General features: G+C 47.2%; 1 protein-coding gene across 1 annotated transcript in view; it reads left to right on the top strand.

Moving 5' to 3' along the window:
- Nucleotides 1-2,743: 2,743 nt before the first annotated feature.
- Nucleotides 2,744-26,412, top strand: part of LOC144768105 (uncharacterized) — a 32,774-nt gene continuing 9,105 nt past the window's right edge. The window contains exon 1 of the mRNA XM_078651511.1: nt 2,744-4,562. Coding sequence (XP_078507637.1) covers nt 2,744-4,562 — 1,819 coding nt within the window. The remainder of the gene's footprint in view (nt 4,563-26,412) is intronic.

The following is a 26,412-nucleotide window of genomic DNA, read 5'->3' on the forward strand; positions in this document are numbered from 1 at the left end:
CCCTGTAACGCACAACAGCCTAGGAAAAAGAAACTCCAGTAACATTAAATACAGAAGCTGTTTCCCTCAAGATTAATTAAAAGCACCTAAAAGTGATTGAACTCAGCAAACTCCTCCTTTACTCAAGCATGTCCCTAAAGTGCAGATTTGTAAAGTGTGACTTATCACCCCTAAGGGTATCCAGGCGCTGGGGCCGTCAGGGAGATTAAGTGAGCTGTTGCCCAGAGTCACATGATGCTGATCGGCTGCCAATGCTGGGTTCGAGCAGTGAGCCCTGCTCTGGCCGCTGCGCCACACCTGTCCCCGGAGCCCTGTGCTCTGGAGTCAGCTGCTCTGGCCTCTGCACCACACCTGTCCCCAGAGCCCTGTACACTGGAGTCAGCTGCTCTGGCCACTATGCCACACCTGTACCCGGAGCCCTGTGCGCGGGAGTCAGCTGCTCTGGCCACTGCGCCACACCTATCCCCGTCGCACTGTTCGCGGAGTCAGCTGCTCTGGCCGCTACGCCACACCTGATACTCAATACTGACGCTGACTTGGGAAACTGACAGGTTTATTAAGTGGGATGTAAACTTGGATCCTTCCTTACAACTGTGGCTGTCACTCCTCATATTTACATTTATAAATGAACTGACGCTCTTTACTTTCTCTTGCTCTTTTTCTTGTCTGGGGTGAAATGTTTAAACCTTTAATACAAAGACACATTTAAAACCCTATGCTTTGAAGGCAGTGGAGGCTGGGCCTGGCAGGACTCACTGCTGGTGTTGACTCTGCCACCAATGACCCGGAGACTATTCACACTCACAGGAAGAGAAGAGCTTCGCAGCCTCCGCTGCTAGTGCTGTCGCTACCGCCGCTGACCCGGACGTTATTAACTACAAAGGCTGGGGAGAAGATCAGTCTGCTCCTGGCGCTGACTCTGCCCCTGGTGACCCGGAAGTGAACGCGTTTACAGTTTTTTTTACAATGAGTGAGAAGGAAGCTTCGAGGGAGGAGAGAGGGTGAGTGTGACGAGGACCCAGAGAAGGGAGGAACTAGGGGGGCGGGGGGGAGGAGATAGGGGAGGGGGAAGAGGGGGAGCAGAGGAGGAGGGGCAGAGGGGGAGGGGGGAGAGAGGAGGGCCCGGCACTGTCATATATGACTACCTTCCGTTAGCCATGGGTCATTACCAGCACATTGCATTATGATATTTTTGCACCCATACCAACAGGGCTTAAACCAAAACGACATGTCCCAGAATGCTATGTTTCCTTGCTGAAATGTAGGACTTTACGGTGCACTGTGCAATGGGGTCATTGTGTGATCTTGTTATAGTACATCAAAGATTCAATCTGGTCTCAGGGTGTGGTCTTAACTCCTTTATATTGGGAAAGGGTGCAGAATGGTTCCATTTGGGGTTCTTACTCATTTGCACAAATACATCCTTGTTTTTTTATTTGGGGGAGATTATCACTCTAATGGATTAACAGTTGTGCTAGAAGGAAACAAAAGCGTTTTTTTACAGAAAAATATTAGTTTCATCTTTTTAAATACATTCCTAAGCGCTTTTGCCCACAGTCCCATACATTGAAATCTTTGATATCCTAACGTTGTCCTCTAAAGTATTGTGAGGGTTTTATCGAAGCAGATTTATAAAGTCCAGCTAATTACCCACTAGGGTATATAGGCACTGGTAGCCATGCTGCTCGGGTGAATCAGTTGAACAACCAGGTCTTGAGTCCCTCCCTGAATGGAGGTTGAGGCTGGAGGGGGAGGGGGAGGCTGTTCCAGGACTTTGCTGCGAGGTAGGAGAAGGAGCGTCCTCTACGGTTGCTTCGGCGGATGCGGAGCGGTGTGAGACAGGGAGGTGGAGCGCAGATGTCTGAAGGGTTGGTGGAACCTTAGGTGGTGGTTGATATAAGCTGGTCCTTGGTTTTGCAGGGCTTTGTAGTTGTGGGTCAGCGTCCTGAATTGACACCTTTTGTGGACGGGGAGCCTTGCAAAAACATTTTATGTGGATATTGCCAGCTTGTTATTCCTACTTCAGGGGAACCTGCTACGTTTAGAGGGTCAGATCAGGTGGACGCAGCTTTGGTACAAGCTCCTTCCATTCGGAGTGCTCTCCCAGCAAAATCCATTTTGAATCTAACTTCAAGTGTTGTCCCAGAAATCTGACAGCCCACAAGCCTATTCATGCTAGATTCTTCCCTGGTCTGATTGGTTGTGTGCTCTTTTATGTATTTCTGATTCAGTGCCAAGAAACCCCAGGTTGAACATGCTCTCTATATATGCAATGACATAAGAAGCATTTTGTAGATCTTGTAGAGGTTTGGTATGTTGGCGCGTGCTTCAGTCACTGAACTGAATATTGCAAAAGAGAGGTGTACAGTGCAAGTGAGGATGGTAGCGCAGTCTTGTCTGCTAGGGTAGCGCAGTCCTGTCTGCTAGGGTACTACAAACCTTTCATTGCTGCAGGGCTGTTACAGTATTAAAAATTTTTCATACAAGTGTGCAATTTGAGCAGACCAAGGACCAGACATAGTCTTGGAAACACATCTCAAATTCGTGCCTTTCATAATATATTAACTATGTGATGGATATTGTTAAATTTTAATGATTGAATTTTTTTCTGGTTTTAGAAATTCGCAATTTCCTCCGATCACACTAGGGTTGATGAGATAGGAAGGAGTATTTTGACCTAGTTGTCCTGTGGTAACGTGTTGCCTTTTCTCTTTTCCTCTCCTCTGCAGATACTGAGACCAGAATGGGGAGAAGACGGACTCCAGGAAAGAAAATGAATGCGCAGGGTTCACATGAATCCATAAGAGCCACAGTCCCATCTTTACCTCTTCATGACGTCTCAAATTCAAGATCCCGAAATGATGCTCAGAGGGACCAGGAACTGGAACCACTGCCAGAGAACCTGCCTCACATTATCCTTCTATCCATGCTGGAGGAGTTGGAAGCCAAACTGGATAACTTGCAGAATACTGTGGAGGACGTACCTTCTAGAGTCGCTGGGCTGATTAAGAAAATCTGGATAGAAAAGGATCAAGGTTCCCTAGATAATGCTGGAGGTACTTTGGAGGTGGTCTGTCCAGTGAGCATTAGAGATTGTGCTGTTAGGCGGTCTCCTGCGACACCTCAGCCTGATAGGCCAGGGGAACCGAGCTTGTGTCTTCAGACCGTGTGTTATGATGGGCGTGCACCAAAGCAGGCCTGTACACTCTCTTCTCCAACCAATGTTCAAGGGCGTCCAGAGGAGCCAAACCTTTGTTTACAGCTAATGTTTCCATATCGATGTGACCCACAGCAGGACCAGTGCGTGCAACCAGGGTTTCCAGATGTAAACGAGTCGCAGCAGGATGAGTGCATGGAACCTGGGTTTCCAGATGTACAAGAGTCGCAGCATTACCAGTGCATGCAACCTGGGCTTCCAGATGTACACAAGTCAAAGCGAGACCAGTGCCCGCAACCTGGGTTTCCAGATGTACACAAGTCAAAGCGAGACCAGTGCCCGCAACCTGGGTTTCCAGACGTACTTGAGTTGAAGCGAGGCCTGTGCATGCAATCTGGGTTTCCAGATGGAAATGGAGTACAGCAGGATTGTACTGTATCCAGGTGCCCTCAGACAGATCCTCCAGGCAGATCACTGGAGGCAAAGCAGTGCCTTCACTTGGAATTTGTTGATGGGCGGACACCACATCAAGACCACAGCATACAATCGGCGTTCCCAGAAAAGAGGGAACCAGATGGGCACCTGAAGCAAGAACCATTCCCATTGTCTACTAAAAGCTGGGACCAGCAACAGAACCTCTGCCCACACACAACATTTCCTGATGGACACGAACCACAGCAAAACTACTGTGTTCAACCCGTGCTACCGGATGGGAAGGAACCTGATGATCCTATGGAGGAAGAATTGATGTATTTTGATTTCCAAGATCCCCAGGAGAACCGCAGCCTACAACCTGTGCCACCTGATGGGATGTATTCACACGAACACTTAGAGTCTGGGCTATTGTCCTTTGATGAGTTGGGGTCACAACAAACCCAGCGTCTACAGCAACACCTTTGCTTGAAGCAGGAACTTCCTGATGCGCAGGATCCAAACCTGAACTACGAGCTAGAATCTATGCGCCCTGAAGCACAGGAACCAGACAAACATGACAATCTAGACCCTGCCTATACTGATGCACATGGTTCAGATCAGAATTACAAGCTAGAACCACTGCACACTGCGGCACAGGACCGAGAGCTAGAGTCAGTGCTTCCTGTAGCACAGGAACCAGATCAGAACTACACTGTGAAACCACTGCACCCTGAGGAGAAGGATTCAAATCAGAACTACAAGCTAGAAACTCCCTATACTGATGCACAGGGTTCAGATCAGAACAACAAGCTACTGCACCCTGAATCACAGCATCAACATCAGAACTGCAAGCCAGAACGGCTCTGTCCTGATGAGCGGGGTCAGTCTGTGCCTCCATCATTCCTGGGACTGGATACAAATACTGCAGATGAAGACTCAATGAAGAGAGGAAATGCAAAATCACATTTATTGCCGTCCAAAGCCACCCCAGGTATGTGTTTCGCTATACATGGGCACGTGGAGTCAACTAACACATGTAACCTCTTTAGAATGTATATGGGCAGATTTTAGAATGTCTCCGAGGGGATCATTTGGGTTTGGGTGGAACCCACTGAGCGATACTGACCCCAGAATACACAGGGTGCAGATGTGTCCCTGCACTCTTCTCGGGTTCTACACAGGACTGCATCCTTCCTGTGCAGAAACAGGCCTGGTAATGGGACTCTGCATGAGACATGTAGGCCAGTAGCTCTCGTCCTTCCTTGTTCATCTCCATTCCAGGCTGAGGAACTGTAAATAGCGCTATTCATGGGAGGAATTACTGGCCAGAATCACACGTAATAGTCGGATGCAAGTGATGTGGTGTTCATTGAGAATAGAAGACATGCGCAGTCTAGAGAGGGAACTGTTTCCTGTTGCACAGTTACAGTGGGTAAAACGCAGTCGTCTCCAGTTCCTGATCTAAAAATCCTAGTCTGTATTCGGCCTCAACAGCAGGGCCGACCAGGGATGTTGTTGCCACTGTAGGGTTCTCCAGGAGTGCACACCACCTCATGATAGATACACAAAGTGATTGGTTATGTGTCACTTGTGAGTTCACCCTCCCAACCTCTAGCTCAGTAAAGAGTTAATTGTTTTATGGGCAGACAAAAGTAGCCATGATCTCCCTACAGCAGCATCCTGCCTTTAGCAAACTCTTTAACTATGAAAATGTCATCGCATCATCACACGTAACATGCCGAGTTAGTGTTTGCACACCCGTACTGCGAGTTACGGATTGTGGTTCTAACCATAACTTGCAAATTTCAGGAGTTTGTTCGGCTTTAAGTCTTAACCATATATGCACTTTACCCTTGTTTTTAAGTGAATTTCTGATTTTTTTTAGAAGACCCATTAATGTGTTTTAACAGAGCCATCTACAACTTCACTTTAACCATAATCAGTGAAAATATATTAGGGATAAAGTACCCCCTGCCGCACCTTCTAAGGATATTGCAAGTCAAATACAAAAGCATTGAAACCCTTTCATGAAGCGTTTGCATTTGACTCATGAAGGACATCTAGTAACGACTAGTGGAACTGCAGCTTGATGTAAGAATAATTTCAATGCTTTTTCATTTCTCGTGAGGGACACCTAGTAACGACCAGTTGAACTGCAGCTCTTTGTAGAATTATTTTGATGTTGGATACTATAATATTCACTGCCCACTGCTAATCTCATCTCATAATACTTTGCAGGGCCTTTGGTTGGGATTGTTTTTTTGCCAATAACTGTGCTTGGGGTGGTCCTAAGAGGATGGGATCATCACCAAATCGTTCAATAAGATGTGCTTTTTGTTTTCAAGGTGTCTGCTTGGTTCTCTCCCTAGGTTAGGGAGGATCCCAAAATCATCACCTCTCTCACTGCTTGTTAATTTTACATTCACTTTTGTAAAAGTGCTATATGCTCTTTAGCAAGATACTTATTTCATTATAACTGGTGCTGTGCAAGATGCCATTTGCAATTATTGCACAGTGTAGACAAGTACACAGTGCCATCAGCTATGCACTACGCAAAGTTCAGTACTACGCAAAGTTCAAAGTATACTACGTGAAGCTACGCATAGTGTTACTACACCAACTATGCCCAGGGTTAATTTAAAGGCCTTCTTACAGAAAGCGTGTTTGTGGAAGAATACAGTAAACAAGGTTTGGGCAGCTGGAGGGACGGATGTGAGTTACAAACCACAAATCCAATGGTAAGGAATGGGTGGAATGTATTCCCACTGATGCTTCCTGAATATCCCCACGATGTCTTTAGCGCTGTCTGGCAGTCTTGGATCTAAAACACAAAGGTCACGTTGAAGTTATTATTGGGATTGCTTTTAACATCTTAATTTATTGTAAAAAATTATTTGCAACTCACTTAAACCATGGTGTCTCTCTCTCTCTCTCTCTCTCCCTCTCGTTCTCTGTTTCTCTTTCTTTCTATCCTTCTCTCTTTCTCTCTATCTTTGTCTCTCTCTCTCTCTCTCTCTCTCTCTCTCTCTCTCTCTCTGCCCCTCCTTCTTTCTCTCTGTCACTCTTTCTCTGTTTCTCTGTTTCTCTTTCTCTTTCTTTCTATCATACTTCCTTTCTATTTCTCTTTCTCTCTCACTCTTTCCCTCTCACTCTCTCTCTCTCTTTCTCTTTCTGTCTTTGTCTTTCTCTCTTTCTATTTTTCTCTCTCTCTCTCTCTCTCTCTCGCTCTTCCTTCCTTCCCTCCCACATAGTTTGTGGTTATAAGAGTTTCTATTGAAAAGTAATTATTTCTTTGCTAATAACTTTAGAATCTTTTAAAAAATCTGTACAAACTTTTCAAAAAGATGTTTTTTCTGGTTTCTTTTTATTATACAAAATGTGTTTATTTTTGTGGTTTTATATACTTGTAGTTCCTGTGATCAAGCGGTCACGAACTGGGGGTCGACGGTTTTCCTATAATGCAGCCAAGTTCTGGAACCAGCTTCCAGAGTTTCTACGACTTGAATCATGCCATCTTAGATTTAGGAAGCAGCTTAAAACCTTCCTTTTTCCTCCGTCTGCTTAAAATCTTCCTCTTTCCATGATCAGTTGAGGTGGACAAGGTGTCATGATAAGAGCTGGGATGCCCTTGGGTAGCCATGCGCTATATAAATGCTTTTTTCATAAATATTTTTTTTCATTCACAATCTTGGCTGAAGGACATTGAGGCACTTTTCTAAAGAAGAACGACCAAACTGCAGATTAGATGTGCCATAAAATAACAGATAAGCAATAGACTAATCCCACAATTCACTTCAGGGGAGAAAGTTGAAACAGTTAATATCTGGATACATTGGAAAAGTGGATGCAGAAAAGTGACCACAGATTTATTATTCAGAGCGTCTCTCAAATAGGAGGATTTTGAGTTTATAATTGTGGCAAGACTTGTGGTTGTTCAAGGTGGTTGTGGAAGGGAGTTCCAGATCCTTGTAGCGCTGGCAGAGAAGGCGAGCTTTATAAAGCGTTCTTGCCTGAATGTCGCTTATTCCAGCAGGAGGACTTTACGAATTCTCGATCCTTGCTCAGATCCAGAGATTTTGAGTTTTTCAACCAAGTAGGAGGGTGTGGAGTTGTGGAGGGCATTGTGGGTGATGCATTCAGTGTTACATTGGTCTGTTGCTTCAATTGAAAGCCATTGTAGGATGCGAAGTACAGAAGAAATGTGAATAAAAAATGTTGTGACCTGTCACAAAGTGGAAAACTGTATGAAGCATTTCTCTCAGTGATACTAATTTTCTCGGGGAAGGCCAGACACGAAAGAGTTCCAATAATCCAGTCTGAAAAGTATCAGCGTATGGACTACCACGTTCGTCAGGCACTCTTGTGCTTTGATGAGACTTGCTTCTGAAGGTAAATGTGAATAAATATAGGTCTGTAATTGTTAAGGTTGTTCTAGTCGGCATCTGTGTTGTTTGATGAGGGGGGTGACTTGGCCGAGTTTGAGGCAGGTTGGCCTGGAGCTTCTCGTAAAAGGAGGAGTTGATGATTTTGGTCCATGCAGGCGAGATATGATGTGACTGTGATTATTGACACGCTCAGGATGGAGGGGATCGGAAATGTGCGATGTTGGTTTCATGCAAGCGAGTAATTGGAGTACTTCTTCTTAAGGGACATAGTCGAATTCAGTCCAACTGGCATAGGGTGAGTTTGGTGAGACGACCATTAGTTGGAGGTAGGGCCTTGGGTAGACCCTCTTTGTTAAGTGGGGCATCTTTGGTGTAGGACGGAGAGATGGGTGGGTCAAGAGAGATTTCAATGTTAGATAATTTTTCAGAGAAGAATGTTGCAAACTCTTCGCAACACATGGTAGAGTCATTTATTGAGTGTTGAGGGAAAGAGGAGGTTTGCTGTTTGATGATGTTGAGAAGGTCTTTAGGTCTGTGCCTAGAACCGTTAAGTTGGGCTCAGAAGAAGGGGGATTCTTCTCTGAAGAAATGTTTTTGTATTTTATGCGTTTAGCTCCTGGTATCACAGGATGTTAACAAGGGTTGTTGTCTCCAGTGTCTTTCAGCCAACCGGAGTTGTTGCCTCTTTGTTATGCTCTTTGTTAAACCAAGATCTGGAAGGGATACTTCTTGATTTCTTGAGTTTCAATGGGGCGTCTATGTCGAGGAGTTCTCCCATGTTTCTGTTGTAGTGGGCTGTGAGATCAGCACCTTGGAATTTGGGAACTGACTAACGCTTCTAACTCTGCCTGGGAGATTCAGTGTATATTCCTCGCTCAGTACTTGGGCCGGGTATTTTGGGGGTGGGCCTTTGGTTGGATGGCATTGAGATTGAAAAGAATTAGGTGGTGGTAAGTCCAGTCGGTGGGTAGGATAGAACAGAGGGATAAGGTGTTCTGCTTAGAGGTGATTGCATCAAATGTAGTGTAGTTCCTATATTCCCAATAGGCTCTGCGCATTGGAATAACATATACTATAGTGTAGACGTAGGACTGAGGTCTACTAGGTCTCTGCCGAATATATTGGACTTAATTGTGAGTGCCAGCTAGCTCAGAGGTCACTAGAAACTTTCTCGAATAGACAAGAAGGCATTAGTTTCTGACAACCGCATAAACATGACAACTGTGTTTCGCAAGAAAAAGAAATCAATCTCTAGAGTCACGGAAACAATAGATAGTTATTTCACTCAGTCAATCGTGCATGCTTCGTTTCACCAGAGGTGCAGAGAAAATAGAGAGACGGGCGTTTTCAATAAAAGTATTAATTGAACAGTCTTCTTTCTCAAGCACAAGAAATGAACTGCTACAATCGTAATACTGGTTATAAAGTACACGGCATATAATACGGAGTATTATAAAGTAGTGCTGTAAAAGCATGGTATGGTTTCTAAGCCATATAAAATAACATAAAATACATACATTAATAAATAATGACTAAAAGTACTCAACTGGTGCTTCTAAAATACGTCTACCCCGGTGTACCTAACCTAGGTCTAGTACAAGGGAAGAAATAAGTGAGGTGTAGCTTAGTTACAGTATTCTTTTTGCCAAGAATCTATTCCAAGAATTCTCTAAGGGTCTAATCAGCTCTGTACCTTGGTTTAGAATGAAGGAGGTCTTGTATCTCTCTCTCTCAGGACTCGATTTCCCAGCAACCCGCAAAGGTGGCCTGGAAACACTGGAGCTGGATTTCTTGGCAAAAGAAATGACAGCGACTCTCAGTGCGACTGCTGGAGGGTCGGCCTCCTTCGGCACTTGCTGTGGCATGATGCGTCGGGCAAGTAGATAGTCGAACTGCTCCAAACCACCGTGTGTTTGTCTGGGCAAATGTGGGCATATTTATACCTTGAAGGTGCCGAGTTTGACGTACGGTTGGACATAATAACGTCATCAAAGACTCAGCTCTTTGAAAACTCCATGATTTCTTAGATAAATTAGTATTCAAGCAAGGGGAAGTCCCTAGCTGCTGATGGCGGGTTTTTCTAAGAAATCGTTGTAAATTCTCAGAACTAGCGGAAGTAGCCATGCCGTATTTGGGCTGCATAGGCTAAGTCTAAATATGGTTATGATTTCTATGCCTATATAAGGATAGGGTAATTTATACCTATATATGGCCATGAATCGGGAAAATTACACTAGGGTCCTAGAGTCATATACAACACAAGGATAGAGCCCTTGGCATGAGTTTGTTTATTGCAGTGTTGGGTGAGATCGTTCGCTTCCAGGAGGGTGGAAAGGGCTTGTACTGTTGGATCATTGGCATTGTTCAAGTGCAGATTCAGGTCTCCTAGTAGATCGTCTGCGCTGCCTTTAAGATAGTTTTGCGTTAATAGGTTTGTTTAGTCCTCAAAGGTTTGTCATTTTTCACCAGGAGGGTGATAGATAACATGAATTTTGATAGAGTTGGGGCCTTTGGAGGAGAGTTGAACTCCTACATATTCAAAGGTAGGGTATTTCGTGTTTAGGAATGGAGTTAAGCACAGATAGTTGTTGTGTATAATGGTTCATCCACCGTCAATACGATCTTAGCGGTCGTACGGATGATTGAGAAGCCCTGTGGGTTTCGGAAATTGATAAAAGAGGATGAGTGGTCATTCAGCCGGGTTTCAGTTGGAAAGCAGATGTCAATTTTGTGTCCTAGGATGGTTTCGGCTATTTGAGTGGTATGCTTGACTGCTGACTGATAGTTTAGTAGCATGCAGCAACACGTAGGTAGTGATCTTGGACCAGGCTGACAGGGTTGGATGGTTGTTATTTGGGTAGGCCAGCTGGGAGGGCGAGTGATGTTCAGGGTTCTACTCATGCCAAGGATGACCGGGATCTGGCGGCGACAAGGCTTGCTCGGGGCATTGTCATACGTGTTGCTCAGCATTTCAGTTTCCCGTTGCGTGATTTCAGTCGTGGTGCATCTATGTTTGAGTTGGTGATGGATATAGGGGATAGTTTGTCTAGGGGTAAAGGATAGGGGATCAGAGTGTATGTTTGTGGCAGGATCAATGTACGCAATAGATGCGTGAAGCTGGGGCAGGAAGTAGGTAATCTTTGCGTTCTTACGAGATTTCATCCAGAATAGTGTTGATTGTGAGTTCAAGCTGGGCTGTTATAGGGATCAGTTGAGTGGCGTTTGGGTCAGAGGTAGGAAGTGGAGTGCGGTGAAGCTCGGCTGAATTCGGGGCGGAGGCTAATGCAGGAGTGGCCCGTGCAGGTAAGAGTGGTGGGGCCGGGTGGGGGGATTCAATAGATGACAAGGAGGGGGGAATGATTTATTTAATTTTCCCTTGTCATCGTCTGTCGCATTCCCCCGGCCCCCCACTGCTCTTACCTGCACAGGCCGCTCCTGGGCTAATGTAGTATCCAGCCTGCTGTGGTTGGAGGACTGAGAGGATTCCAGTGGGATAGATAAGTGAAGCTGGGCAGTGGAGGTGTGCCATGCAGAGGGGGCAAGTAGTTTTGGTATCGAAACAGAAGCTTCAGTGCGTCTGTGGATCAGAGAGGCTGTAGGGGGGGTAGAGGTGGGGGCAGTGCGAGGGGGTTTGGGAGTAGAAGGTTCAGCTAGTAGATGAGGGCGTGCATGGGAGAGGGTGGAGGGGTGGTGGTGGGAGCGAATGGCATGGCGGCGCAGAGAGCCGGAAAGTGGAAAATAGATAATTTTGTTCAGTGGCTTGGATTAGGATGTTTCCATTTCTGTATATAGTTATGGACCCACCTCCGCTAAAGTTCTGGGATAGGGATATTGTTTATTTAGATCCATAAGGGACATTGGTAGCATTAGTTACATGAAGGTGTTGAATGATATTTTCTCTCCTTTTGGCGGGTTTCGTAGTGTAGAAGATGAAGTCCATTTTAAGACTTCCGTGTGTTGGATTGACAAGATGTCTGTTATCAGTGTCTCTGGGTGTTCTTTAAGGATTTTGTGTTTGTACTTTTTAGCAGCGTGTTTGGAGAGGTTTTGCAGAAATGAGTTGGGGGCGTATCTTTCCACGTTCCCGAAGTTGAAGTGATACTCAGAAGTTGTTTCTGGGGATAACCAAAGTTAGACTTCAGGAGAAGCATTCAGAGCTGTGCATAGTGGTCAAGAGGCAGCCTCCAACAGCTGAGATGGCTGCCTGATTGTAACATTGGGCCCTTTCAATGGACGGTTGGTGGGCACTTCTTTGGAAGAGTGGGATGTGAGTGTCAGAGGCGTGTGAAAAAGGTCACCAAGGCGATCTGGTAGTATCCCTTTGAGGAAATGGGGGCCTTGAATGCTGAAAAGCGCCAGTGGGCCTGTTGTCACTGGGTTTTTAGTGGCCACGGTATCTAGGAGCTGGTGGTTGTGATGGAGTTTATCGGTCAGTCTGCAGAAATGTCCTTTATATCCGAGGGCATATATACAAGTTATACACCCACATCATAGGTAGTATATCAATATCAGCATAGACTAGTAGACATCACAAAGGATGGGTCACTGCTATAGGCACATGGTAGGATAGGAAGCAGCATCAACTTGAGATGACAGTATATGCACGAGATAATATTGGAATAAGATGGGCAAAACAATCCCCATGTACGCTTAGAATAACAGTGTAGATATAAAAACAGAGTATACTCGCAAGAGAACATCTTGCACTTTAGCATTGTGGAACATGGTTGAGAGTTCATTTTAATGGTGAGATATGTTAGGAGGGGTCACTAGGTGTCATTGATGTAAATTGTCTCGGACACTATAATTTTGTGGGACTTTGTTGAGAGTTGTTTTTACTGGCATGAAGTATTAAAAGGAACAGTAGGTGGCACTGGCACCTCATTTATTCTTTTGCGGTCTGGAGTGCAATATTTATACCTGGTGCCCACTAGTAGGAGTTTCTAGAGGCTTCCACGCCATGACGTGTCAGGCATCCCCTTCCTCCCTGCCCTGGGCCCAGCTAGTCTGGAGTCACAAAAGACCAGTGATAACTCCTTTGTGAGAGTGCTCATGCAGAGCCTTTGTGATGTGCAATGTGATAAGTGACAGCTGCTCCCCCTCGTTAAGTCAAAGAGGCCTATCCTGCTAACACCTCGCTTCCAAATGAGCAAAGGAATACCGAAGCACTCAGCGAAGTCCAATGGCCATGCCTTGTGACCCGTAAAGAAGTACTGCAAGATCAGAGATGTTTGTTGTGATTTCTTGTTTTCACAATTATTCACTTTTCTTGCGTTGGAGATGTAAAATCCATTACAGGCAGGCAGCCGTCACGTGTTTCGTCAGAGACTTTTTCAAGGCTGCAATAGGCTATAGAAAGTATCTTACACAATTGTAACAATGACATAGGGATAAGAAATGCAGCTGTTACGTCACCACCACCAGATAGAACAAGAAGAACACTGTTGTGATCCTGAAGGATACCCTGTGAAGAGCCAAATGCATCGGGTGAAATCCTAAAACAGATTGTGCCTGATAATCTGGCCATGCTAAGTTATTGCAACTTGCTGTAAAATCATACTACTCCCGATAAAGTCATTGTGAGCCAAAACAACAGTAATCAAATCTATTAGCATTCCAGAATTCTCAAGTAGAGTGGCGTTTCCGATTTTAAAAAAATGCTGTATGGCAGCAATCCCCCCAGATTTGGGGATACTAGTATATAATGCACAGAAGTCCAAGGTAACCAGTATGTTGCTGTCAGTCTACTCACATTTTTTTTCTGATTGCTTCATCAACCCTACCCCCCTTCTGCTGAATACACCTGAAGCAACACTACAGACAACCCCCTCTCTTTTCGCCGCTTCAGCCATGCTGTTTAAGGTTTATTTTGTAACTTTAAAACTGAGTGCAGCGCTCGCTCTTCCCTAGACTCCGCCCACTTTTCATCTGTGTTGGACTTGGCCCTTTTAGCAGGTTCACCCCTGAACTTTTTGCCTTAAGCTCTGACATGGTGGTAGTGATTTTAGACCTCTGTGCACTTTAGCACTGTGGCCCAGTGTAGAGTGCCTGCGCTCTCTGAGTGCTGTGGTGAGATTGGACTGCCCTCCCACAAGAATGCATGGGGGATATGTGTGTCCATGGTAATTCCTGGTATGAGAGGAGTGCAGGGTCGAGTTTAGTATGTATGAACTTGTGAGAATAAATGCTGCGCAATGGTGTGCACAGATTTATGGTGAGTGGTGGAGAAATCCCACTTTTAGAATTTGGCATTGCTGTGTGTCTGCCTGCCTGATGTGAATTGCATGTCTGGCTTGTGAGTGACATGGGCTGGATGGTGTGGGTGGCTCCAGGAGACAGGGTGAGTCAGCCCAGTAATGAATAGAGAGATCTGCATGCAGATGGGAGGGAGGAGTTGCACCTGGGACCTGAATAGGGCTGTGCCTTCCCTCCACAATGCTGGCTCCGCCTCCTGTGGTGCGTCTGATCACTGAGCCCCCACCTAACAATAGGGAAGAGGAGTCTGATACACAGAGTGCTCCAAAACCAATTGCATCTGGTTTCCCAAGCCTAATGCTGTAAATGTAGGGGCTGCTGTTTCCTGGGGGTCCCAGCGTGCTGGACTGCCTCGCTGCACTTTACTGGGGTCTCCCCTGCACCAAGGACTCTCTTATTTCTGCCTTTTTGAGGACTTTTGTGGCCTAGCGCCTCGTGAGTGCTGTATTTGGGTTGCCTAAGGGAAGAGGAGCAGGCCCTGCTGCAGTGCGAGGCTGCGAAGGAATCCCGGCGTGTGGGATTCCTCCCTGAGCTCCTTATTGAAGCAGGAGCCCACCTTGCATTTGTGTGTGCTGCCGGCAGGTGCCTACCCCGCAATCATCTTTATTGAAAGAGTGGGTGCCCACCTCGCACTGACGCTGTTTCCACAGATTAGTACTTTTTAAAAAAACGAAGCGGGAGCCCACGCCGCCGTTTCTGGCCCCCTGCATGAGGCTGCCGCCGAGAACAGAGGATCTACAAGTGTGGCCGCGGCGCTGCCAGTGGCGACACGGAAGCAAGGCAGAGCGACCTGGTTATGGGCGGGGCACTCCGCAAGAAGCCAGAAGCAGGCGAGAGCCTACCCCGCGCTCCTGTGGAAAAAGGAAAAAGGAAGCAGACGGGAGCCTACCCCGCGCTCCTTGGACCAAAAAAAGCGAGAGACCGCCCGACTAGGTGAGGAGGGGGTTACCAGGGGTGGAAGAGAGACGAGGCACGTTGTCAATGCCTGCCCCCACCCACCGGGACCCCAGAGAATTCTGCCAGTGCACCCTTGTGAGTGAGGGGGGGCTGAATGCACCGCCGTGTTGGTGCAGCTCGAGGCACATTGTCGGTGCTTGTGGCATTTTCTCCGCTGCACCGCAGAAGCGGGCAGCTGCAATGTTTTGGGCCCTTCTCTAGTCTAATCTCCAACAACATTCCTGTGCTCTTCCCCGTGTTGGCAAGATTTTGTTAGTTGCCCCGCGTGACAGTGGGCAACTGCAACATTTGAGGCCGAGTTTATTTTCAGAGTCCGAGTGCGGGACTACCATGTGCACAGTGCCCATCCTCATTGCTTGTGGGGCATTGTTTTGGGCGCCAAAGGCACAGTGAGTGCCAGGACTGCCGGTGCATTCCCACAGCTCCCCAGCGAAGCGCAGGCAGCTGCAACGTGTGGGCCCATTTATTTTGTTAGAGTCCCAGTGGGGGACAGAGGGTGCCAGTGCCCATCTTTTTGGATTTCACAGCTGCCCAGCAAGTAGAGGGCAGCTGCCACGTTTAGGCCAGCACTCCTTTGGGGGCATCTCTGAATGAGGCAGGAGTGAGATGCACTCCTCTGCCCAACGCAATTGCACACTGCGAATTCCGCTGCATTGGCAGCAGCCCTGACATTTGGAACATAGGGCATTTGAGCCCCTGAGAAGGCCAGTTGGCCAGGGGACTAATAGGTTTGTAGGGCGCCAGGCCCTAAGGTGATTTATGAGTATGAGGTCTATCCTAATGTGTTTATGCCCAAGGAGATAGTGTAATGTGTGTTTGCCCAAAGTGATGCAGACATAATGTGTTTATTACAGGTGATAATGCTGAGGTCATTAAGGTACCAGTAGTTACTGGTTGTTTCATTACTTGTGTTTTACTTACCTTTTCTGATGGTTATGACCAGGGCCCGATTGGCCTGGTCCTGTATATAATACCCTGTGAATATTGCCTAGTGCCAGTTGGCACAGTGTATATTATGTGATTATGTCAGTCAGTCAAAATACACTTTATTCGATTTTTGTAAAAATCATAAAAGGACAAAATACAATACAATACAAATTTTTTTAAAACAGCAAAAGATTTGATTGCAAATTTATGACATGAATTATTAATTTCATTTGTCTTCATACTTACAATGGTTAAAATTACAAATAAAACCAGTTTTAAGATTAGATTAAAATAAGACTTTCCCAGATATTCTTTTCTTCCTTGATCGGAAGGCAGCTGTTAAGAAACATGCAACGCTAGAGATGGTTTGAGTGTCAGCCAGCAATTGAAGAAAAATTAAAGCTGGCCTTACTTGGATAAATCCAGCAGCCTTTAACACAGGAAGTAAATACTTTGCCCTCTCAGTAGTATACAAACCACAAAAAAATATAAAATGGAGGGTATCCTGTATTGAAAACTGATCACAATCACAGGGTGGTCCATCTTCAGGTTTTGACCACAAAGGGAAGTTGCCAAGTGTGTAATGAATTAAGTTCAACCTAAATTTTGTTAGCAGGAGTCTGTGGAGTGGGTTAGTGACGATTTTTAAATACGGTTCCAGAGAGGGAGTGGTGGTTAAAACTAGGTGAGCCCGTACCGAAGGTTTCCTCAGTTCCAACTCCTCTCTCGCAAAACAAGCCCTCTCCAGAAACTCTTGCTTAATCCATCTAATGTCTTCCCTCCTGATGTTGGTTGGGTCATTAAAGAGCTCCGGTCTCCCAAGCGTGGCAAAAGCTGATCTGATGTATTTCAGCCAGGGTATTCTTATGGCATTATCCCTTGAAATTACATCTTTAAGGATTGCATGATTTAGTGTTAGCTCGGAGTTCAGCCATGTTTTGGTCCAGAAAAGAAGTGGGGCTAATTTTAGTTTGTCAATAATATGAGGCAAACCCATTTCCTCATGGATCGTAAAGGTAGGCGTGGATTTGGGAACGGATAAACATTTTCTAATGAGCCCATTTTCCACCCTCTGGATTTTATCCAGGTTTGCATAGCCCCACATAGCAGACCCATACATGGCAATGGGGATACACTTGCTGTTATATACCTTTATCACTGCCTCCATTGGTTTAGCCCCTAATCTTTTTGTGAACGCTAACAGGGCTGATGAGCTTCGTGCTAAACTTATACTCTTTGCCTTTATCTGGGGGGGCCCAAGAGCCTCTCTGGTCAAAAAGGACCCCCAGATAGGGAAAAACAGGAACCCTTGAAAGAACCTCACCCTTGCAGGTAAAAGTTTTGGCATGCAGCTTATTTCCTTTACGGCCTATGATCATAGTATGTGACTTTGTTACATTAATTTTTAAGTCAAGGTTCTCCATAAAGGAACCAAAACGATCTAAAAGGGCCTGTAAACCAATGCCAGTACGGGCGATTAACACGGCATCGTCCGCGTATAGGAGAGCTGGCACCCGTTCTCCTCCTATACGCGGCACATCAGCCATTCCTGCTTCTAAATATTTCACCAGCCCATTTATATAAATGGTGAAGAGAAGGGGGGCCAGGATACACCCCTGGCGCACCCCTTTCTCAGACCTAAAACTCTCCGTGCACCTTCCGTCCCTAGTGACCCTTATTTTAGCAGAGAGGTCCTGATGCAAACTAGCAATAAGAGCCACTAGATGTTCTTCTATCCCTATCTCACGTAGGAGAGACCATAACTTGGTCCTATTCACCAGGTCGAAGGCCGAGGAGAGGTCCATAAAAGCCAAATATACCGACCCCTCCCCGGCCACCGTGTATTTGGAGACCAAAAGGTGCAGGTTGGAACATTGTTCCAGGGTGCCCCGTTTTTCTCGGAACCCATATTGAATATTCGAGAGTCCCCCACATAGTTCTAAATTTTCCCTCAATTTGACCAGTAGGACTCTGCCCAAGATCTTAAAGGCAGAGTCAATGAGGGAAATGGGGCGATAGCACCCTGGATCCTCCCGATTACCCTTTTTAAAAATGGGTACAATGATAGACATTGCCCATGTTTCAGGGAAGAATCCTTCATTTATTACCTTAAAGACTCTAGCTAGTACTTTAGACCAAAGTGTCGGGCAATATTTAAAAAGGTCCGCCGGCACACCATCGGGGCCAGGCGCCTTATTTTTTGAGGACTCCATTATTGCTTTACGGACCTCCTCCTCAGTAAACTCTACTGCAGATAAAAACTGGTCCCCCTCCATTGTTCTAGCTGTGTCGTTACGGTTACCACCATATATGTTGCTAAAGTACTGCACCCATTTCTCGTCGGGAATCACACAATCTGTGACTTTGTTATCATCCCCCGAAAAAAAGGAATGGTTTATGATGTCCCAAAATTGCTTACTGTCTCTGAGAACATCTATGGTTAGGAGATCATTCCAGGCATTATTTTTGATCTAATTTTTCCTTGCCTTGATATTTGCTTTATAGTCCTGTCTCAACTTTGAAATTAAAACCTTATCTCTTACCTCGGCCTTTAGGGCCTGTTTCAGAGCTCTATAGGACCGTGAGCATTTAGTATCAAACCATTTATGGGGTTTTGGGGGGAATTGTAGTGCAGGTTTTGTAAGGTCCCTAGCAGTTTGTGCACAGATAAAGTCAAAAGCTGCTATAATTTGGGGGTTTGGAGTGGTATGATCCATACAGATTTCGAGTGATCCCTCAATTTTAGGCATTAAGGTGTTCATAAACGTTCCCTCCACAACCCTGCCCCATTTAAGCTGTCTGCCCTGGTCACTGGGCACCGCCATGGTGCAAACCCGTGTTTGTCCTACTTGCTTGCGTCATAAGTCACTCCAGTGTAACTCCACTGACAGGGGGTTGTGATCACTATGGGGTGAGGCAAATGCCTTATAATCTTTCACCTTTGAAATAAGGCCTGGGGAAATGAATATGTAATCAATAACCAACCCTTTTGGCGAGCCTTTATAAGTGGGTACCATCTCACTTCCTCCTGTGTTAAATGGTTCATACATATTAAAACTGGCTAGCAATAAGTCGAGCGCTTCTCCTGTTTTGGTGTGTTCAAAGTGAGGGGTGTCTGCTCCGTTAGGGGCCTCTGAGACACCTGAATAACACAACAGTTTACATTTATGAATATTAAAATCCCCCATCAATAGAATCTCAAAGGGAATAAGTGTATTTTGACTATAATTATTCAAGAAGTTCTCCAAATGTTCCACATGATCCGCTTCTCTTTGTCCTCCCCATGCATTGTAAAAATTAATAACAAGTAGGGTGCACCCTGGGGAAACAGACCATGCTATTACTAGGATATTGGGTGATCCTGAGTCCAACTGATTAAATGACCCCGCAAGATCTAAAGAAAATAATAAAGTAAGCCCCCCTTTCGCTCTCCTCGCATTACTTGGGGTTGCTGGTACTGTAAAACTTAAAAAACCATCCAATAGAAAGGTAGGTGAGGTGTCCCAAGTTTCTTGGATGGCTATCACCTGGTGTCTAGAAATATAGTTAATCCAGGTTGGATCTGACCTTTTAACTCTCGTCCCTGCGACTTTCCAAGTCAGGAATGTACATACGGAGGGAGTAACCACCTCAGGGGGTACTGGTATTAGTTCCAATGGTACAGTCACACAATTAATCTCTGGCATGGTGTGTGATACATTGACCACAACTTGAGAAGGGTCAGTGGTCACATTAATAGAAAAGTTTGGGGGAGAGCTAAGGTCCAAAGTGTCAGGCGCTAACCTCCCTATACCTGGTCCTGGGCTTACAGGTGGGTTATTCTGTATGGTACACCTAGATGACATAGAATCAATACTCGAAAAAGGTAGAATGAATTCAGGGCCAAATGCGGGTGCCATTTTCATAGGGAGTCAATCTACCTCTTCTAAACAACCAAACCTGTTAAAGGTTGGTGCCCCTTCCCACCAGCTATTAGAGCCTAGACATCCGTCTCTTCGCCCACCCCGCACAGGGTTTCGAGCTAATGACCAATTCCCCCCAAGGTTTGGACTTGGCCGCGGGGGATAAAAAAAAGTAAGTGGTCTAACTACGATAGTTGATTTCTCACCACGTGCATCCCATGAGCATAAGTGTTGTGCCGTAAGAGGGTCTTCAAAAGAGACGACAATACAGTCGCCTGGGATGGATTTGGGTTTCGGACCTACCCACGGGACCCTTCGTACCATTATAACGTTACTTCTTATGTGGTTAGGTAATTGCCTGTTTGTATTTAGCCAATGAATTACCTTGTTTTTAAGTGACTAGAAGTTTTCTTGGGATTGGGTCTCCAATGCAGGCACTCCGGCTAACACCACCACATAGGGCCTTGCCTCGGGGGGAAGATCTATGAAGCCCCCACGGAAGTTCTGTACACTTGGATGTCCCTGTGGGTATGTTCGGTGGGTCAGGATGTTTTTAAATCTCGGGGCAGCAACTTCTTTTAAAGATGGCATTCGTTGTGCAGGATGTTGGGTAGGGGCCTTAACTGGGGGGTTGATGGCTATGGGGTCGTAAGCCTTTGAGCATGGTTTGGGTATTGGTTTTATCGGGGGCTGAACTGGTGGGGCTACTATTGGTGCCTGTGCAATTTTCTCCACTTCCGGCAAGATATTAGGCTCATTGTACTTTAAGCTAAGACTAGCTAGCGTTACAATGGTCTTATCCATCTCAAGAAGATGATTTTCTATGCGTGAAAGTCTGAGTTCAAGGGGGGATAAGAGCTTTTTCAGAGTCTCCCATACTGTTTTTAGAAATTCTTCATCGCTTACCTCTAGCTCGCACGTGGGTCCCCCGTTACTCCCCGCGGCGAGATGTGGACGAGTCTCCCCATCTGTGATATCTATCTCTACTATATCTGTGGTCGAGCAGTTCTCCTTGCCACTTAAACATGGGTCGGCTAGGGATACGTCTCCGCCCACCCCACTTAGTACAGAGGGTCTTCTATTATTGAAAAATTGTGCCCTAGCAATTTTGACCTTCTTCTTAGCATAGGCAGATCTTGCGATGCGTTTTCTTTTTTGGACTAGATCCCTATGGTTTACACACGCATTCTTCTTGTTCGCCTCGAGGCTTTTAGGGATACCAAAGTCTAGGGCAGAAGCATTCGTCAAAGGGCTCTGGTTAGGATTAAGAGAGGCCCGCTCTGGGGTAATAGCTTGCGCAGATGGAGTTGTGACTATAGTGTGGTGGATATCCACCTTTGTAATTAATGGCCGAGGGCCAGTCAAGCGCTCGGGGGTTTTGGCAGATGCAATATTGCCTAGGGATGACTTTTTCGACATGGCTAGATCCTGGGATAATCTTCTAGCTGCATCTAACTCTATGGAGACTCTGTGTTGCATTTTGGTGATTTCAATGTCAATAGCTGTGTTAGTCCTAGTTATGAAATCATCAATGGTCCCATTCAACATTTTCCCTCCTTTGGCAGTCTTGCTGCGACTTGCACGTGAGCACATAGTCTCTCTAGGGACCGTTACTAGCAAGTGGGCACAAAAGCTATATCACAACAGCAGGGATGGCAACAAAGGGGGAGGCCCAGTCCAGTCCTTACCGTCCTCGAACGGCCTCAAACGGCCCGCTCTTTGCCCGGTCTTAGCCCCGAGCTGAGTCCCGCGCGCGTCCCGCGCTTCGGGACACAACGACCAAGATATAGGGGTGGTTACGGGCTGTGGGCGGAGCAACAGGGAGAGCGGACCGGAAGATGGGTGTCGGTCAGGCAGGGACTCCTGGGAGATGGAGTCCCTGCAACGCTCGCAGCCCCGTTGCTTGCCTCTACCAGGGTCCAGCAGTTCACAGCTCCCTCGATGCGTCTGGCAGCCTCTGTCTCAACAGGCGAAGCGGCACCCGCGGAGCGGTGCGACGAGGTCCGGTGTGGAAAAGATGCAATATTATCCTCCCTGCGGCGATGACTCCCCACAAGCAGAGTCTTCAGTAGTGCGCCCGCGAAATAAGGACACGCTGGGAGTTTAAAACCCCTCAGGTGGGAAGCGGGCGGAGCAACAGGGAGAGCGGACCGGAAGATGGGTGTCGGTCAGGCAGGGACTCCTGGGAGATGGAGTCCCTGCAACGCTCGCAGCCCCGTTGCTTGCCTCTACCAGGGTCCAGCAGTTCACAGCTCCCTCGATGCGTCTGGCAGCCTCTGTCTCAACAGGCGAGGTCCGGTGTGCAAAAGATGCAATATTATCCTCCCTGCGGCGATGACTCCCCACAATCAGAGTCTTCAGTAGTGCGCCCGCGAAATAAGGACACGCTGGGAGTTTAAAACCCCTCAGGTGGGCAGCGGGCGGAGCAACAGAGAGAGCGGACCGGAAGATGGGTGTCGGTCAGGCAGGGACTCCTGGGAGATGGAGTCCCTGCAACGCTCGCAGCCCCGTTGCTTGCCTCTACCAGGGTCCAGCAGTTCACAGCTCCCTCGATGCGTCTGGCAGCCTCTGTCTCAACAGGCGAAGCGGCACCCGCGGAGCGGGTGTGGCGAGGTACGGTGTGCAAAAGATGCAATAGATGCAATATTATCCTCCCTGCGGCGATGACTCCCCACAAGCAGAGTCTTCAGTAGTGTGATTATGTTTCTGATGTGTTTATGACAATACAAAGGCTATTTTTATATAACCTTGTTTGGAGTTCCTTTTGTGTTGTGCCTAGGGTGTTGCTGCTGTGTGTGTCTGTTGTGCAAACGCTTTACACATTGCCTCCGGGATCAGCCTTACTGCTCGTGCCAAGCTACCAAGGGGGTGAGCAGGGGTTATCTTTGGCGTGTAACTCCCTTGCCTCGACTAGAGTGGTGGTCTCTGCCTGGCTTTGGCGCAAGCCGTAGCCAACCAGAGATCCCATTTCTATCATTGGTGGTCAGCGTGAGGATAGGACTTGCATTTGCACAGTGCCACAGCGACATCTGCATTTAGATAATCACGTGTTTTGGGATTATTGTTTCCGAGTTTTATTCTATTTTTTTCTCCTAAAAGTGTCCTTTTTTAATTGCGTACCCCTGTTGCAGCTCTTGCACCTAGGTCTCCTGTGTTGCTCGTGTCTCTGAGCGTCCTGCCAAAAAGGAGTCTGTCTTTAATTTCTATGGTCTGTTTAGATACAGTATGTGGGAGTTGGTGGGGTTCTGTGAGGAGAGAGACACAGCAGTGAGTGGGTCACACACCACGTCAAAACTTTGGAAAAACCTGATCCAATGGCAGAAGGATGAATGGGAACGTGTGCGCAATGAAGAGATGAGGACCCTGGACGCATGCCAAGAGGGTGGTGGGCCCGAGGGGGCCCTGTGAAGTCTGAAGGGGAGGAAGGAAATGACAGGACCGGGACGCTAGTAGATAGTGAGGACCCCATAGATAGGGAGTCTCAAGCTGGGGCCAGTGTCGGGGGCAGTGCCCCATCCCTTTCATTATCGGAGTGGGTAGATAGGAGGGAAGAAAGGGAGCATCAGCTGGCTGTGGAGAAGCTCAGGTTAGAGCATGCCAAGGAGATAGCGCAGCTGAGGGTGGAGGAGAAAAAGCTAGAGACTGAAAGGGTCTTAGTGCAGGAGAAGATGGCGGAGGCTGAGAGGGCCTTCGTCAGGGAGAAATTAGCTCTGGAGGGTAGATTATCCCCTGAGTGCAGTTGTGGTTTTCTGGATTCACCAGTGAGGGTGGGGTCCAGTGATGGCAGCAATATGGAGTCCAGTGCAGGAAGTTCCATTCCCAGTTCCCAAAGTATGGTACCTTGTTCCCAAGAAGAGGAGTGCAGGTTGAAGTTCAGGGACAGTAAGAAACTGTCTCACCAGTCTTCGGGGGAGTTTGCGGATGAATGTTATGATGCACTGGTTGATTGGGTGACATTTAACCCGGAGCATCATTTTGAGGGACTGATCAATATGATTATCAAAGGGCACATGCGCAGTTGTTGTTTGCCGGGGTTGTGCCAACACCTGTTGGAGTGTGAGTCCTTTAATCCTTGGGAACTTGCACAGGAGGCACACTTCTAGATAAGTGCCTGAAGTTCTGCCAAAGCATTGGAGAGTGATTCCAAAAGTAGCGGCTTGGGTATCTTCCCGTCCTGTGTGGGGGAAGAGGTTCAGTGTATCCCAGCTAGGTCCCAGTGTAATGGGAGGGGTGTAGGGGCTCACGTCCTGTCTCAGTGGAGTAGGAGTGAGTGTGGGACTGTGTGTCCCCAGGTGCCCGAAACCCAGTCTCAGGGCCTGGAGGGTTCCTTAAGGGAACACCAGGTTGAGGGCCTAGGCTGTACTAGGAATCCATTTGAGGGGGATCTCCTAGTGTTAGGAGACCCTGGAGCATCTGTAAACGGAGCTACAGTGGTTCTGGTGTCTGGTAGTACCACTCCAGTTGGGAGGGTGCAGAAGTCCGGATTGAGGGGTGAGAGGGGGATGTGTTCCCCAGTGAAAGAACCAGCGGGTCAGGGGCCAGCCAGAAGGACTGAGTCACCATTGAATGGCAATGGTGCCACCACTTCTGTCCTGGGGGATCTTCGCGTGCTGTCAGATGAACAAGGGTCGGAGATCTGCGCCAGGCAGACTTTCACACGGCACATGAGTCATGTGTTACCCTCATGGGGTTGAGGGTGTGTGCGCCCCCAGAAGTCCTGGCGTACCAGGCAAGTATTCAATGGCAGGGGTTGGTCCCTTGGGTGGGAGGACAGATTCAGGATCTGCCTGACCTGGAGGGAGGGACATCTGTAACCAGTGTCTTGACCAGTTTGGCTTCCAGGGGTACCGCTCCAGTTGGGAGGGTGCAGAACTCTGGAAGGGGGTGCAGAGGGAGGGAGCCCTTGCCTCTGACCCCGGTGCAACCTGAGGGTTTAGACCCTAGGCTTGGAGACCAGTTGCTGGAGAGAGGTCCTGAACTGATGGGAGAGTTGTGTTCTGGGGGGGCCTCTCAAAGGAGGAGAGTGCTGAACCCTAGGAGGAGAGGTAGGGGGAGGAAAGCCTCGCACATGACTTCTGGTCAGCCTGAGGGTGCGGACCCTAGGCTGGAGGATCAGTGGCAGTATAGAACTGCCCTTATGAGGGGAAGAGTGGAGAATGCCTACTATATGCCATGGGTAACTACCCCCACTCTGGGGATGGGCAAGGACCAGTGGCATCTGGGTGGCCTAGGGCCAGGTCCTGGCCGCGGGCAGCTAGGAAGTACCAGTGGGGTAGCCTAGTTGGTCCTGAGAGCTTTTACAAAGGGTACCTCATGGGTTCACAGTGACGTAGAACAGGAGGGTGTCCTAAGGCCAACAGAAACAAATTCAGCAGTAATAGGAAGGGTGAAGGCACCAGTTTGGGGGTGAACCTGTAGAGAAGGCCATGTCTAACAAATTCAATAGCTGTTTTCTTCAAGTGCAACTAAGAAGCTTATTGTTGCAGTAGTAGCATTGATCCTTCATAAGTGACTTCCAAGTTATATCATCGGTAAGGACGTAAGATCTGGAGAGATGAGTTAAAGGCCGGCGTAGAATGTTGAGTTCTGACGTACACGCAGTGTAATCAAGATGTGTTCAACTACTCTCCATGTGTGGCTTGGTTATTGGTGAGTACCTGGGCTGTAAGGAAGCTATAACTGGTCACAAGATAGGGGATACAAAGCCCGTACACTAAAAGCACTCTTACAGAGAGTTTGCCGTGGTCCAGCACACTGCTCGTGCGTGCCACATGTGCCTCAGTTGTAGTGCAGAATCGATGCTGGCACTGGTGGAGTCTCAGCACAGTGCCAACCTGCATAAAATGCTTAAAGATAAAGACAGCGACACGGAAAGTCTACATGTCGCTGGGCAGGAACTGAACGAAACAGCTTCTAATAGAATATATGGCGCCATTACGCAAATTAATACGATAATGCTATGTGGAGTAAGAAAACTAAAGGTGGAGAAGGAAAGCACACAGAAATAGTGAAGTACATATTACACTGAAATTCATATGCTATGAAGCAGAGATTAACCAGGTGTTTGTGAAGAAACATTTCAGCACAAAATCGACCAGTGTTATCTGCTTTCATGTACTTGTAGTGTACAAAGATTTATCTCCTTCTCTAAACCATCAACAAATCATTGTCTCACAACATGCTGGAGAGCAGTCCCAGAAAGAGGGTTGGGTTGGGTTTGCCTAGTTTCCCCAGACGAAGCGGCCCACCACCAAAGCTGCTGCCTAAGAAGCCCCGAACAACTCCTTAGACAGCCATAACATACAGTGCTCCGATGGAGAGCCAGGGCGAGATCCAAGCTCCAAAAGTCATTAAGGCTGACCCCGAAGCCAGCACATCATGAGGCGCTAGAGAAGCTCTGTCTGATCAAGTTCCA

The sequence above is a fragment of the Lissotriton helveticus genome, chromosome 1_1, assembly GCF_964261635.1.
Source record: "Lissotriton helveticus chromosome 1_1, aLisHel1.1, whole genome shotgun sequence".
Taxonomy (NCBI): domain Eukaryota; kingdom Metazoa; phylum Chordata; class Amphibia; order Caudata; family Salamandridae; genus Lissotriton; species Lissotriton helveticus.